This window comes from Monodon monoceros, unplaced genomic scaffold (assembly GCF_005190385.1).
Source record: "Monodon monoceros isolate NGI ecotype Baffin Bay Population unplaced genomic scaffold, NGI_Narwhal_1 Super_Scaffold_7, whole genome shotgun sequence".
Lineage (NCBI taxonomy): Eukaryota > Metazoa > Chordata > Mammalia > Artiodactyla > Monodontidae > Monodon > Monodon monoceros.
Genome location: NW_021703784.1, coordinates 15,184,557 through 15,201,696, shown reverse-complemented (window position 1 = coordinate 15,201,696; position 17,140 = coordinate 15,184,557). Strand labels below are relative to the sequence as shown.

At 38.3% G+C, this 17,140-nt stretch overlaps 1 protein-coding gene across 4 annotated transcripts in view; it reads right to left on the bottom strand.

The window, feature by feature from the left end:
- SIK3 (SIK family kinase 3) overlaps positions 1–17,140 on the bottom strand; it is a 290,388-nt gene that overhangs the window by 92,328 nt on the left and 180,920 nt on the right. For all 4 annotated transcript variants that reach the window (XM_029207075.1, XM_029207076.1, XM_029207072.1 and 1 more), the window contains 2 exons: positions 11,630–11,746; positions 8,154–8,217 (listed from right to left, as the gene is read on the bottom strand). In XM_029207075.1, the coding sequence (XP_029062908.1) occupies positions 8,154–8,217; positions 11,630–11,671 (106 nt within the window). In that variant the 5' untranslated portion in view covers positions 11,672–11,746. The remainder of the gene's footprint in view (positions 1–8,153; positions 8,218–11,629; positions 11,747–17,140) is intronic.

Here is a 17,140-nt window from a genome sequence, read left to right as displayed (position 1 = left end):
TATAGGCATTCTACAGTTATAAACTTCCCTCTAAGCACTCCTTTAGTTGCATCCCACAGGTTTTGACATGTTGTCTTTATTTTCATCCATCTCAAAGTACTTTCTGAATTTGCCTTTGACTTCTTTTTTGACCCATTGCTTACTTTAAAATACACTGCTTAATTTTAATTTGTGAGTTCCCCAAAGTTTTCCTGCTATTCATTTCTAATTTCACTCCACTGTGGTTGTAAAACATTTTGTATTACTGCTAAAACTGATTAAGTTTAAATTTTATGCAGGTTTGTTTTATGGCCTAGTATATGGTCTATCTTTGAGAATGTCCTGTGTTTACTTGATAAGCATATATATAGTATTGTTGTTAGGTGGAGTGTTCTATAGATGTCTGTTAGGTATAGTTGGTTTACAGTATTGGTCAAGTCTTATTTTTCCTGTTGATCTTCTGTCTACTTTTTCTATCCATTATTGCAAGTAGAGTATTGAAGCTTCCAACTATTGTCATTGTCTATTTCTCCCTTCATTTCTGTCAGTTTTTGTTTTACACATTTTAGTGCTCTGTTATTAGATACACGTTTATAACTGTTATAGTTTCCTAATGTATTACCTTCTTATCATTATAGAATGTCCCTCTTTATCTCTAATAGTAGAAATAAAGCTACTGTGTTTTAAAGTCTATTTTGTCTGATATCAACGTAGCCATTTGAGCTTTCTCGTCATTGCTGTTTGCATGATATATAATTTTCCATCCTTTTACTTTCAGCCTATTTGTATCTTTGAATTTAAAGTATGTTTCTTGTAGACAGCATACACTGGACCATGTGTTTTTATTCAGTCTAACAATCATTGCCTTTGCATTAAATTATCCCACCCATTTATACTTAATATGAGTACTGATAATAGCTGGATTTATACCTGCTGTTTTACTTATTGTTTTCCATATATTTTATGTCTTTTTTTGTTTTCTATACCGCCATTACTGCTTTCTTCTGCATTAAGTGAATATTTTTTAATGAAGCATTTCAACTTCTTTCATGACTTTTTACATTATAATTTTCTGAGGGTTTTTTTTAAAGTGACTGCCCTAGTGTTCAGCATGTATATTTTATCTTATCCAAATGAGCTTCTGATTTATACCAGGTGATTATACAGAAGGGTGTCTGCTTTATAGCATCATTTCTTTTACCCCATTTTTTAGTGTTTTTGCAATAAAATTACATCAATTAATGTTACAAATCCAACAATACATTGCTATAATTATTTCTGTGCCATGTGTAATGACTTCCTTAGCCTAATGCAGTTTTTCTCACACACATATCCTTTGTACTGTTATTGACAAATATATTACACATATATTACATTATAGCCTTAACAATGTATTTTATATTCAGTTTATTTTTAAACAGGTTAAAAGAAAAAAGGAGAAAGTATGCATTTCTTATGACTTTTATAATTACATAATGACACTTATTGGTGCCCTTTGTTTATTGTGTGAACTCAAATTACCATCTGAGGTCACCTGCTTTTACCTTGAAGAACTTCTTTTAGTATTTCTTGTAAGGTGTATCTGTCAGAAACAAATTTGCTCAGTATATATATTTTTCTTTATTTTTTGGCTGCGTTGGGTTTTCATTGCTGGGAGCGGGCTTTCTTTAGCTGCAGTGAGTGGGGTCTACTCTTCATTGCACTGCTTGGGCTTCTCATTGTGATGGCTTCTCTTGTTGCAGAGCACGGGCTCTAGGCACGCGGGCTTCAGTAGTTGCAGCATGTGGGCTCAGTAGTTGTGGCTCACGGGCTCCAGAGCGCAGGCTCAGTAGTTGTGGCGCACGGGCTTAGTTGCTCTGCGGTATGTGGGATCTTCCCAGACCAGGGCTCAAACCCGTGTCCCCTGCATTGGCAGGCAGATTCTTAACCACTGTGCCACCAGTGAAGTCCCTCCCTCAGTTTCTGATTATCTGAGAAAGTCTATTTCACCTCCGTTTTTTGAAATATACGTTCACTGGTATAGGATTTTGATTAGTAGGTTTTTTTTTTCCTTTCAGGGCTTTAAAAATGTTATCCTATTGCCTTCTGGCCTCCGTTGTTTCTGCTGAAAAGTCTGCTATCTAAACCTACAGAACTCCCTTTAAGTGACGCATCATTTTTCTCTTGATGCTTTCAATATTTTGTCTTTCACTATTCTTACTATGATGCATCTGTTTGTGGATCTCTTTGTGTTTAATCCTGATTGGATTTTATTGAGCTTCCTGGATATGTAAGTTATTGTTTTTCAATAAATTTGTGAAGTTTACAGTCATTATTTCCTTGCATATTTTTTCTGCTCCTTTCTCTCTTCTTCTGGTACGCCCATTATAAATATGTTGGAGCATGTGATTGTATCCCACATTTCTCTGAGGCTCTATTCATTGTTCTTAATTCGTTTTTCTCTCTGTTCTTCAACTTGCATAAAATGCCTATCTACAAATTCACTTCTTGTTCTACAGTTCAAATCAGTTAAGCCTCTCTGATGAATTTTTTAATTTTAGTTATTTTACTTTTCAATTCCGTAATTTCTTTTGATTCCATTTTTTAAAATTTCCATCTCTTTATTGATATTCTCTATTTGATGTGACCCTATAATCATATTTTCTTTTACGACTTCAATTGTGAGTTCCTTTATGTCTGTGAACATGTCCATAATGGCTACTTTAAAGTCTTTTTTTGATAAATGTGGCCTCTCTGACAGGCAGTTTCTGTGGCCTGCTTTTTTTTGTGGCCTGGGTCATACGTTCCTGTTTCTTTATATGTTTCATAGTTTGCTGTTGTTGGAAACCAGACATTTTAGATAACATGTTGTACCACGTCTAGGTACTGGTACACCTCTACCCTTCTGGAGCATGTTCTTGTTATTTGCTTGTTTATTTGTTTAGTGACTGGCTGGATTGTTTTAGTGGAGTTTATTCCCCCATACACAGTGATCAGCTTCTAATGTTGTTCCTCACGGGAGGCACAGCCTTGGTATATCCACCATTACCCTCAGCTCACTGGATCACCATGGTTTGGGCAAGGCTCTCTTCCTGTCTTTTCTTAACCAAGTCCAGCTGTTAAAATCCAAAAACTGTGGCTGGTTGCTCTTTTTTTATTTTTTTAATATTTATTTATTTGGCTGTATCGGGTCTTAGTTGAGGCACGGGGCTTCTCTCTAGTTGTGGCCGTGGGCTCTAGAGTGCGCAGGCTTAGCTGCCCCACAGTATGTGGGAGCTTAGTTCCCCAACCAGGGATCAAACCTGCATCCCCTGCATTGGAAGGTGGCTTCTTAACCACTGGACTACCAGGGAAGTCCCTGGTTGTTCTATTATTTTCAACAATGCCCTGGAGCATAAACTGGTCTGTAAACAATCCAATCAAATTCTGGTTCCTTTGAAGGAACAGTTTCTGAGATCAGAGTTTGATTTTTCTTCTGACCTTAGGAGGGCTCTTGTGATGTTTTACTCCGTTTCTTACCTGCAAACTAGCTGGCCTATACTTTAGCCAGCTCGGATATCCTCTGAAATGCCTGTAACCACAACCTCCACAGTTCTTGCGTGTGCCTTCAGGCTTGAACTTCTTCACTCTCCACTGCAAATGAAGTCAGTTCCCTTGGGAAGAAATTAGGAGCTATATGTGTTATGGTCTGTTTCTCCCTCTGGGCAAATCTCTGAGCCAGGACTCTGAAGCTAGGCTGGGGACAATGGAAAAGTTTTCCTTGAGTAACACTTCCTCTCTAGGAGCTGAGCTCAGTGCAGAGAAAGGGGACACAATCTCAGTTCTCCCAGCTTGACTCTCTTGGGATGACCCACCAATTTATAACCCAAGGCAAGAGTGATCTGGGTCCCAGTATTCTCAGCATGCCACACCCAAACTCCACAAGTCAGGGCTGGGTGGAAGAAGGAGTCCCCACTGTTCAAATGCTCTCACCCAGGACTTAGCAACAGCAATAGGTAGCTGGGGCAGGATAAGAAATGCTGATGTCCAGTTCCTCTGGGAAGAAAGCCATTAGTCTAGGTGAAAGGAGGGGACCAGAGGGCAGGCCTGTGTTCTTGGCTACAGTAATCTTGAGTGTAATCTCCACCTTGCTGAGCTGGCTAGGGGGAAGAAGGAAGCAGTACTGGCTTAAAAACCACAGACACTCTTATTTCTTACTAAATTTTCACAGATATTCTTGAATAAATGTTTCTTCAGTTGCTGTTCACCCTTAGAACCATTTCCAGAGACTTAAAATGGCTGGATTTTAGGGGTTTTTTAAATCACTTTCACCAGTTTCACTGGGGAGCAGGGCAGCAGAGCTCCTCATGCTATCCTGCCAGAAGTTGATCACCAAGGTTGCCCACTCTCACCACTCTTATTCAACATAGTTTTGGAAGTTTTAGCCACAGCAATCAGAGAAGAAAAGGAAATAAAAGGAATCCAAATCGGAAAAGAAGAAGTAAAGCTGTCACTGTTTGCAGATGACATGATACTATACACAGAGAATCCTAAAGATGCTACCAGAAAACTACTAGAGCTAATCAATGAATTTGGTAAAGTAGCAGGATACAAAATTAATGCACAGAAATCTCTGACATTCCTATATACTAATGATGAAAAATCTGAAAGTGAAACCAAGAAAACACTCCCATTTACCACTGCAACAAAAAGAATAAAATATCTAGGAATAAACCTACCTAAGGAGACAAAAGACCTGTATGCAGAAAATTATAAGACATTGATGAAAGAAATTAAAGATGATACAAATAGATGGAGACATATACCATGTTCTTGGATTGGAAGAATCAACAATGTGAAAATGACTCTACTACCCAAAGCAATCTATAGATTCAAGGCAATCCCTATCAAACTACCACTGGCATTTTTCACAGAACTAGAACAAAAAATTCCACAATTTGTATGGAAACACAAAAGGCCCCGAACAGCCAAAGCAATCTTGAGAATGAAAAACGGAGCTGGAGGAATCAGGCTCCCTGACTTCAGACTATACTACAAAGCTACAGTAATCAAGACAGTATGGTACTGGCACAAAAACAGAAAGATAGATCAATGGAACAGGATAGAAAGCCCAGAGATAAACCCATGGACACCTTATCTTTGATAAAGGTGGCAGGAATGTACAGTGGAGAAAGGACAGCCTCTTCAATAAGTGGTGCTGGGAAAACTGGACAGGTACATGTAAAAGTATGAGATTAGAGCACTCCCTAACACCATACACAAAAATAAGCTCAAAATGGATTAAAGACCTAAATGTAAGGCCAGAAACTATAAAACTCTTAGAGGAAAACATAAGCAGAACACTCTATGACATAAATCACAGCAAGATCCTTTCTGACTCACCTCCTAGAGAAATGGAAATAAAAACAAAAATAAACAAATGGGACCTAATGAAACTTCAAAGCTTTTGCTCAGCAAAGGAAACCATAAACAAGACCAAAAGACAACCCTCAGAATGGGAGCAAATATTTGCAAATGAAGCAACTGACAAAGGATTAATCTCCAAAATTTACAAGCAGCTCATGCAGCTCAATAATAAAAAAACAAACAACGCAATCCAAAAATGGGCAGAAGACCTAAACAGACATTTCTCCAAAGAAGATATACAGACTGCCAACAAACACATGAAAGAATGCTCAACATCATTAATCATTAGAGAAATGCAAATCAAAACTACAATGAGGTATCATCTCACACCAGTCAGAATGGCCATCATCAAAAAATCTAGAAACAATAAATGCTGGAGAGGGTGTGGAGAAAAGGGAACACTCTTGCACTGCTGGTGGGAATGTGAATTGGTTCAGCCACTATGGAGAACAGTATGTAGGTTCCTTAAAAAACTACAAATAGAACTACCATATGACCCAGCAATCCCACTACTGGGCATATACCCTGAGAAAACCAAAATTCATAAAGAGTCATGTACCAAAATGTTCATTGCAGCTCTATTTACAATAGCCCGGAGATGGAAACAACCTAAGTGCCCATCATCGGATGAATGGATAAAGAAGATGTGACACATATATACAATGGAATATTACTCAGCCATAAAAAGAAACGAAATTGAGCTATTTGTAATGAGGTGGATAGACCTAGAGTCTGTCATACAGAGTGAAGTAAGTCAGAAAGAAGAAGACAAATACCGTATGCTAACACATATATATGGAATTTAAGAAAAAAAAAAGTCATGAAGAACCTAGGGGCAAGGCAGGAATAAAGACACAGACCTACTGGAGAACGGACTTGAGGATATGGGGAGGGGGAAGGGTGAGCTGTGACAGGGCGAGAGAGAGGCATGGACATATATACACTAACGAACGTAAGGTAGATAGCTAGTGGGAAGCAGCCGCATGGCACAGGGATATCGGCTCGGTGCTTTGTGACCGCCTGGAGGGGTGGGATAGGGAGGGTGGGAGGGAGGGAGACGCAAGAGGGAAGAGATATGGGAACATATGTATATGTATAACTGATTCACTTTGTTATAAAGCAGAAACTAACACACCATTGTAAAGCAATTATACCCCAATAAAGATGTTAAAAAAAAAAAAAAAAAGTTGATCACCCATTTGTCATTTAACATGGAGGTGAAGGAAGCAAAGTGCCGGGGCTGTATATGTGCTATCTCATTTTATCTTCACAACTGTAAGGCAGATATGACAGCTCTGACTTTTACAGACCATGAAACTGAGTTCCAAAATCCCAGTAAAAAAGCAAATAGTGGCAACAATCTGATTCAAAACCAGGTATAACTGCCTCCAAAGCTCATGTTCTTGATTAAGCCCGTCCCTTCATCTCTGATACAGATACTTTTAAAAACGAGACCTCATGAGACAGTTATATCCCTGTGCAGGCACAATGATTTCTTTAGGTGATACATCAATTTCTTCCTCCTTCAGATCTTTTATAATAATACCATGAGAAGTACTACTCTGTTTCCTCATGCCTTGAGCTACATTCCCACAAAGAATCTATCTTTTATCTTTTCTGTACTTTTGAAATCTGTTTTCCTAAAGAGCAAAGTAGGTATGATGTGCACTGTGTTTGGTTCTTTGATTATTATGAACATTAAGATGACAAGGTCTCTTTGCTCCCAAGATTACCATTATGCATAAGCACAGATGCAAAGCCAAGCAAAAATGTCATTAAAAAAGACTCGCACTTATTTTGAAGATTCTTGGATACAAAATTGTCAGATTTATGGGGAAAGTTTAACATACCAAAATATTCATAGTCACAACTCACAGTCACTAATGAGAAGATTCCACTTTAAAAGTGATATCATGCTTTTTAATATATTTTAAATAACGAAGTGTCAATATTTTGAAAATTAAAAGAATTCTTACCATCCAGATTTAAACTAAAACAAAATCTTAAAAAATAAACTAAATAAACCTAAAATATATAAGAAGAAACCTTTCTCTATATTCACATGCCAAAAAAGAAATAAAATTAAAAAATAAAAAGACATGTCAATCTAGATTTGAAAGTTTAGTCATTATCTCTATTTGGCTCCATTTATCATTGCTACCAAAAATAAAAAAAAAATGGGGGGGCCCAGTTTTTACCACCTCAAAAAGTCATATTTCCTGGTAACAAATTCTCCTGCTTAATTCTGATGTTGTGCTAACCTAAGTGTTAGAGGAAAAAAAGAATAGCTACTGAAGACAAAACGTCCTAAATTACAAGAATCATTAAGGGAACTGTGAACACATGGTAAGGAATAGAGTTACATGTTATATTTAAATAAATGTTAAAGAATGCATTAGGGTGAGACTGTTTGCTCCGAGTGGCTATTTCACACACAACAGAGGCCCACCACACTTGTAAGCGTTCTGTCACACTTGGTCACCCCAATTAGAATCTGGCAATAGGAAAGACCCACAAAAGTCAGAGAAATGTTTGTTTCTGAAGATTTTAATCTCAACCATCAACACCTTACTGAAATAAACAAAACACCTTTGCTAAGGAAACAAAGATGGTGAAGACTTAAAGAGATGAATCAAAAATAATTAAAATTACTTTGTTGATAGAAAATGACAGCACTGAAGGACAGCATCAAGTCACAGCTGCTCAAGTGACAAAGGCATCGAACGGCTATTTTAAGTTTGCCGTGGTGCGCTCAATAGCTGTTTGAAGAATGCAGTAAACGTACTTACCAAATATTTCCCCTCCACTAGCATATTCTGTCACCAGATAAATCATCCGTTCTGTCTCCATAACCTGGTGCAAAGGCAGGAAAGTGACAGTGATACAAATGACAGGCTGATATCACAGGAAGAGAAACTAATGAATCTTCTTTTGTCATTTGAAGTATTAATAACCATTACTGCCTAAAGGAAACTTCAAACATCAGGGGACTGGGAGGGTGACAGACATAAACGTTATTAAGAAGAAAGGGGGAAAACAGGTATTCCTCCAAGTTCTTAAAAGTAGGAAATATTTACTACTTGAGAGAGTCCTTTTGTCATCCCAGGAGGCCTCTGCAATCTTTTAAGCTCCACAAAACTGAGAAGCAAAGAAGCTGCCAAGAACCAAAAAGTTCACATTCGACAGTGATCACTTGAAGCTCAAAAATGTCCCCCGCAAAACCCAACCAAAACAAAACTTAGGGAGAATAGCAGGAATCACTTAAGAACTGCACAAATATCACATATGGCTGTGCTTTTTTTAAATGGAAATGACAACTTTCCTGTCCACCATCCTTTTATTCAAAACTGGGAACGATAATATAAATATTCAACACTTCAATAATATAAACGACTTACTTGTATTTTTATCTTAGTCTCTATTTTGCCACTGTTTACAAAATTAGTTGTAGTGTGTTGTCAGTTCCTTCTTCCTTTTTACCTTTTTCATTAAATATTTATTAAAGTAATATATGAGTATATATGTTCATTATAAACATTTTAAATACCCAGTATATAAACAAAAGACCAAAGGTTTTCCTCTTTCCAACCCCCTCCATTTTATTCCTCAGTGGAAACACTGTTTATAGCTTATTCTATAACATTTTAGAGCAGTGCTGTCCAATAGAAACATTGTGAGTCTCATATATAATTTTAACTTTTCTAGTAGCTACATTAAAAAAGAAAAAGTTAATTCTAATAATATATTTTATTATCATTAATATTATTTCAAAAACTTTTAATTGTAAACAGCTCCAATTTTTATATTTACATTAATATTAAGTGAAAGTAAAAATCCAGTTCCTCATTCACTCTAGCCACATGTTAATACACAATAACCACATGTGGCTATCATAGTAGGCAATACAGTTTTACACTTTCACTATGCTTCAAGGTTAATTATTTTATCAAATCATTCCCTAGTCACTTTATTTTTGACATCTCTATACGTTAATACCAAAACAGTATCATACATTACCTTATAATAATAGATCTATTTCTTCTTTTCAATAGTTTCATAGTACTCCATTGTATGTATGCACATTCTTTTAATTTTTCAATCTAATAACTGTGTCACTTTTTTCACTTTAATTTAAAAACTCTCTGTAGACTGGTGATACTAGCCCACTGTTACATGTATTGCTTCCAAGTTCTTTATATGTTGACTCATATAACAAAAAGTAAGTACCCTAAATATATGCAGTTGTTTAGGGAAAAAAAGAAAAGAAAAAAAAATGTCATAATGTATCTCTCCTTTGTACCAGGCCTTTTATTGACTGTAAATTTTTTAAATTTTATTGAAGTACAGTTGATTTACAGTGTTGTTTTTAATTTCAGATTTTTTTAAAAAGAACTTTTCAGGAGTTCTAAAATTTTCCTATATAGTTATCTATATTTGGCTCACTCTATAAACCCGAACAGACTAAAGCTTTAACAAATGACCTGAAAACTGCCTTGACAATTCAACAGCCATTCTTCACCTTGGCAGTTCAGAATCTCCCATTAACAATATTAGCTGCCAGAGAGCAAAACTAAAGCTTAAGAAAGGGCAATGTTCAAAGCCAGGGCTGAAAGTATATAAACCTTATAGGCTAATGAAATCTTGGGTAAGAAAGGTAAATTTGCAGATTTCAGTTATAAGGTTAGTACCTATAAGTTAACCTCTTGAGAAAGATCAGCCTAATAAGCTCTACAACTATTTAAAGATGATTTACTTTAAAAAGTGAGGTCAAGGGCTTCCCTGGTGGCGCAGTGGTTGAGAGTCCACCTGCTGATGCAGGGGACACGGGTTCGTGCCCCGGTCCGGGAAGATCCCACATGCCGCGGAGCGGCTGGGCCCGTGAGCCATGGCCGCTGAGCCTGTGCATCCGGAGCCTTTGCTCTGCCACAGGAGAGGCCACAGAGGTGAGAGGCCCGCGTACCGCAAGAAAAAAAAAAAAAAAAAAAAGTGAGGTCAAGAAGTTTACTCAACCTGTCAGGATAGGAAGGAAGCAGAGGTTAGACACCTCTGAGTTTGCAGATACAGGTCTTCAGGCAACCCCAGAAAGCATGGGGTACAGTGGAGGTGTGGTTCAACATAATTTAGTGTGATGGATTTCAACAAGCCTGCTCCTGCTGATCTAATTCATTTCATTATGTGAGCAGCTGATGCCAGGGACGAGCCCTAACACTGTAGCCTTAACCGTATACATTAATATCAAGACATGTTTCCTTTCCCATGAAAGCAACAGACTATGAAAGCTTCCCCTTTGGGCCTTGGTCAATGTACTCTTCACACTCTTACACATGATCCCGGATCTGGGCCAGTAACCACTTACTGCAGACTAACAGCAGCAAGTGAATTGAGGGGGTGGCCACATCCTGCAGAACCAGGTGATGGCTGATCTGGTAGAAAGCAGTGAGCAGGGCTGGCCCTATGTACAGGCAGAGCTCATGGCTGCCAACACGCTGCAATTTGAGAAGCATCTCAAAGCTCTACCTCTCCCAAAATACCTCCTCTACCAGCCTGCTAAGGCAAGGTCCTCCTCTCCTATGTGGCTTAAAATTCCAGCCATTAGATTTACTGCTTTTGCAGTAAGGCTAGGGAATGACTTTTGATGAAGGCATGAAATATGCATGCTTCTTGGAAGATAAGAAAACTAGAACAGAAATCTCTTCCATTACACAGAATCAATCTCTTGGTTATCAAAGTAATCAAATGCTATCTTAGAAAACTAAGTCTAGTACCCTGTTAGAATAGAAAGGAGGTAGGCTCTGACTCATACAAGAAGCCATACTTAAAATATCCTTTGCCATCATAATTCATAACATGATCACAGAAATTAGTATTTAAATATTGTAAAAATTAATATTACTTTCACCCCTCAAAATTCTGTTCCTTCTGGGTTTCCCATTCTGCTTTAAGGTTCTGACCTAAATAAGTAAGTTCTCATCATCTTGTAAATAACCTTTTTGTGTAACTCTAAGAATGGCATCCAAGTTTTAAAGAACAAATTATAAGGGCCTACTTAGGTAAGTTAGACCTTACCAGTAAATACCCAAGGGAAACAGAAGTACTGAGTTGGGGGATAATAGGGTAGGATAAATAGTAGGATGAATATATGAACATAGAAACAAAAAAAAGTTGCAGATGTTCACCCATCCACCTTCCCTTCAAAAGTAACCACAGACCCAAGTGACCATTCTGGGTTCTTTGTTACCATACGCTACAACACTAGTGATCCTACCTGGTAAAGCCTGATAATATGGGGGTGGCAAAGCATCTTCATAATTTGAACTTCTCGGAAAATCTTCTTCAAGTTTTCTTCATCCAGCTGGGTCTTATCTATGATCTTGATAGCAACCTGACAACAGAGAAAGAAAATTTACTCTGATGCATTATTTATTATTTTTTAACAAATTTATTTATTTTATTTATTTATTTTTGGCTGTGTTGCATCTTCCTTGCTGCACACGGGCTTTATCTAGTTGTGGCGAGCGGGGCCTACTCTTCGCTGCGGTGGCTTCTCTTGTTGGAGAGCATGGACTCTAGGCACACGGGCTTAGCAGTTGTGGCGCACAGGCTTAGCTGCTCTGCAGCATGTGGGATCTTCCTGGACCAGGGCTCGAACCCGTGTCCCCTGCATTGGCAGGCAGATTCTTAACCACTGAGCCACCAGGGAAGCCCTCTGATGCATTATTAAAAGGAGTTTACTAAGGAAAATTAAATCCACTTTAAAACGTATTCCACAAAATACAAACTGCCAGTATTTTGTTTACAGAATGCCAATGAAGAAAATAAATTCACTCTTTTTAGAAAGACAGAAAATGGACTTCCCTGGTGGCGCAGTGGTTAAGAATCTGCCTGCCAATGCAGGGGACACAGGTTCGAGCCCTGGTCCGGGAAGATTCCACATGCCACGGAGCAACTAAGCCCATGCGCCACAACTACTGAGCCTGCTCTCAAGAGCCCGCGAGCCACAACTACTGAAGCCCACATGCCACAACTACTGAAGCCCACACGCCTAGAGCCCGTGCTCTGCAACAAGAGAAGTCACCGCAATGAGACGCCTACGCACCACGACGAAGAGTAGCCCCCACTCACCGCAACTAGAGAAAGCCTGCACACAGCAACAAAGACCCAGTGAAGAAAGGAACGAAGGGAGGGAGGGAGGGGGGGAGGAAGGGAGGGAGGAAGACAGGAAATGGATTCCTAGCAAGTTGGTCTCAAAGGAACAGACTCCTAAAGCTAATGGGTCTTCTGCCATTTCTTAAATTGCTGCTACAGTAAAACCCCAGGACAAAATACTTCATTACTCTGCAGATGCGGTTACATTTTAGGCAAATCATGCTGGGTGCAGAGAATGGTATGTAGGGCCTCTTATTAAGACAAGAAGCTTATATCATAAGTAAGTGATGACTTAGTAAGGGCGGACCAGAAATTCCACAGGTGCATCCCACACCTCACCAGGTGCTTCTGTAACTCAATAACAGTAGTAGTAGTGGTGATGGTGGTGGTGGTACCAGCAGCAGTTACTATATACTGAACACTAACTGTACGCCAGGCATAATCCTTAGTGCTTTGCAAGTACTGACTCATTTAAACCTTACAACACTCCATATTATTATCAACCTTATTCTACAAATATGGAAACTGAGACACAAAGAGAATAAGTAATTACCCAAGATTAAGTAATTTATAGCTAGTATGTGGTAGAGCCAAGATTGAAGCCCAGGTATCTCAGCTTTGGAATCAAATTCTTAATGATAACCCTCCAAAAATCTGGAGATCTTTCTGTGCTGTATATACACTGCTTCAGCATAAAACAGCTTTCTACTTTGCTCATAATTCTTAAGACACTCAGCAGCATACATATTTAAAAACAGAATGAACGATGAAAGACTTTTTAAAATTACTAAATCTAAACTTCTTCATTATTCTCAGTGAAATACTCAAAATATTGGGGTGCCCCCCAATATCTCTATATCTCAGCTTCAATTACTCAATCAGTATGTAATCAATGAATATTAGTTGGACGAAGGACCAGGACTAGGCAAATTCTAGCCCCTTTCAGTTCTTAAAATTCTATGATTCTATACACTGGGGGAAGAAAATAAAATTTATACTAATTGAGAAAAAAAGGAAAAAGAAAAAACAGGGAAGCAAAAATGTCAATACTAAAAAGTTTAGCCCAAGGATATAAAGACAGTATGGAACTATATGTGGTAGATGATTCGAATGTATGAATGACCAACGTAACAATAACTTTGTTTGGAGCTGTTTCAGATGTAGAATGAAGACTAATGGGAGAAAGGCACAGGCAGACAAATTTCAGCTCAATTCAGAGTTAAGCCCTGCCTAATGATGGAATGTGATAAAATGAGGTGGGTGTAGCTTGAGTTTCAGAGTTTAACCAGACACAGCCTTCACTTCAATGAGCTCACAATCTAGTAGAGGAAAGACATATGTGAAACAGCCAACTATACAACATGGGAAATACAATCAGTAAAGCTATGTACACAGTGTAAGTAGAAAAGAGGATGAAGTATGACCTTCACTTGGGGGGAGAATAAGTAGACATAGGGAAAGACTTCACAAAGAAGAGAGAACTTGAGAAGAGACAGAATTGAGATGGGCAGAAAAGAAGGAAGAGAATTTTATAAGGAACAACAGCAGAATCATTAACAAGTCCTACCAGCTGCTTGACCTCCTAATAAGTCTTGAACCATATGACCCGCGACCACGAGCATTTCTACTCCTCATCACTGTGTCAGATCACACACAGTGTGCTGTCTAATATAGTAGGCACCAGCCACATGTGATTACTGAGCACTTGAAATGTGCACGTAAAATATACACCAGATTTCAAAGACTTAATATTAAAAAGGGAATATAAACTATCTTACTGATAATTTGTACATTGATTACATGTAGAAATAACATTCTGGATATACTAGGTAAATAAAATATATTATTAAAACTAATTTCAATGAAAAGGCAATCCTATGGAATGGGAAAAATATTTACAAATCACATATCCGATAAGGGATTACTAACCAAAATATAGAAGGAATTCATACAACTCAGTTTAAAAAAAAAACCCCAATTCAAAAATGGGCAAAGGACCTAAACAGACATTTTTCCAAGGAGGACATACAAATGGCCAACAGGTACATGAAATGGTATTCAACATCACTAGTCACCAGGGAAATGCAAATCAAAACCACAATGAGACACCACCTCCTGCCTGTTAGGATGTCTACCATCAAAAACACAAAAGAGGGCTTCCCTTGGTGGCGCAGTGGTTGAGAGTCCTCCTGCCGATGCAGGGGACACGGATTCGTGCCCCGGTCTGGGAGGATCCCACATGCCGCGGAGCGGCTGGGCCCGTGAGCCACGGCCGCTAAGCCTGCGCGTGCTCCACAACAGGAGAGGCCACAACAGTGAGAGGCCCGCGCACCGCAAAAAAAAAAAAAAAAAAAAAAGATAAATGCTGGCAAGGAAATGGAGAAAGGGGAACCCTTTTACACTGGTGGTGGGAATGTAAACTGGTACAGCCACTCTGAAAACAGTATGGAGGTTCCTCAAGAAATTAAAAAATAAAACTACCATATGATCCAGCAATCTCACTTCTGGGTGGGAAACGAAAGGAAACAAAATCATTATCTCAAAGAGATTATCTGTACTCTGATGTTCATTCAACAGTCAAGGCACCAGAAATGACCTAAGCGTCCATCACAGATGAATGGATAAAAAAATGTGGTGTATGTACACTACTGAATATTACTGAGCCTTAAAAAAGGAAATCCTGTCATTTGCAACCAGTGGATGAACTTGGAGGACATTATCCTAAGTGAAATAAGTCAAAGACAAATATCACATGACCGCATGGTATCACCTACATGTAAAATTTAAAAAAGAACAAAAGAACAAACGAACAAAAGAAAGAAAGAGCCAAACTCATAGAAACAGAAAGTAGAAAAGTGGTTGCCAGGGGCTGAGAGGTGGGGAAAATAGGGAGAGGTTGGTAAATGGGTACAAACTTTCAGTTATAAAATGAATAAGGTCTGAGGATCTAATGTAAAAAATGATGACTACAGTTGATAACACTGTGCTGTATCATTGAAATCTGTTGAGAGTAAAACTTAAATATTCTCACCAAATAGAAAAAAAGATAAATATGTCAGGTGATAGATATGTTAATTAACTCAAGGGGTAAACCCTTTCACAGTGCATACATATCAAAACATCCCATTGAACAAATTTAAGTATCTTACAATTCTATTTGTTAATTACACTTCAATAAAGAGGGGTGGGGGGAACCTAACTAATTTCACCTGTTTTTACTTTTTGACATATGACTACTCAAAAAGTAAAAATTATATACATGGCCCTCATTTTATTGGACAGCACTGGTCTAGATGATACCGATAAGCTACCAATTAAAGCCAGTATTCCACGAAAATGACTTCTGAAATACTTGACCTAATACTGAGAATTGCCAGCCACCTATCTCAAAGAAACTTGGCAGGCTACAAGGCACTCAATGCTCAACACTGCCTCGGGGAGAATCTCAAATAAGGTCTCAAAAGTTGCATTCCAAGAACTCAATTTAATTCCATTAAAAATTGTTTACTGAGCAACTGACTGGCTTAAGGCAGTGCCCTCGAGCAGCTCACTAGCAGCTACTCTCAACAGGGATTCTGTGAGACAATTAAGTTTTACACTCAGTTTTACAGCAGTTCTCAAACTTTTTGGTCTTGGGATTCCTTCTCTTAAAAATTACTGAGAACTTTCAAAGAAGTTTTGTTTATATGGGTAATATCTATCAATATTTACTTAGAAATTAGATTAAAATTACAATCAGAAATTAAAACAAAATTTTAAAGCAGAAGGATACACATGCACACATTTCATCAGCCATCAGAGTAATCATATCATCAAACATCAGGTGGTCTTTTGAAATCTCCACTGCATAATTATGAGAGAATGAGAGTGAAAAATGAAAATAATGTTTCAATATTTATAAAAACAGTTTTGACCTAGGGACTCACTGAAAGAGTTTTGGAGACTCTGGGGTCCCTGGATCAAACATTGAGAACAACAAGGCATCACTGTATGTAATGAATTAACTTCTTGCCTAGGTATCTAGAATGGTACTGAAACAGGAGGGAAGGGGGCAGAACACAACCTTTAAAAGAATGACATAGCCATAGGACATGACAAAAACTGGTTAGAACCAACTAAGTCCAAGATGGCGGAAGACGTGACTTCCACTGGACCTTAAGCCTCATTATATGCTCATTGTAATACATTAGCATATGCTAAATGACACACCCACCAGAGCCATGACAGTCTGAGGCTAACCATAAAAGGTCAAAAAGTAAGCAGTGGCCCAATTCCTGGAAATCCCCACCCCTTCCCCAAAATAATTGGAATAATTCTCCCACTCATTAGGCTACGAAATTACCCAGCCCATAAAAACTAATCATGTCATATTTCAGGGCCTCTCACCTTCTGCGATGGCCCACATTCTGTCTGTGGAGTGTGTTTCACTCTAAATAAATCCACTTCTTACCAATCACTTTGTCTCTCACTGAACTCTTTCTGTGACGAGACATCAAGAAACTGAGCTTCATTAAGTCCTGAGACCAGGTGTGTCATCTCAATTAAAAGACCGTGGGTTCAAGTCCCAATCTGAGTTGCACGGTTTCAGTACCACCTTTGGGGAAAACTGAGAAAATCTTAACTCAAATTT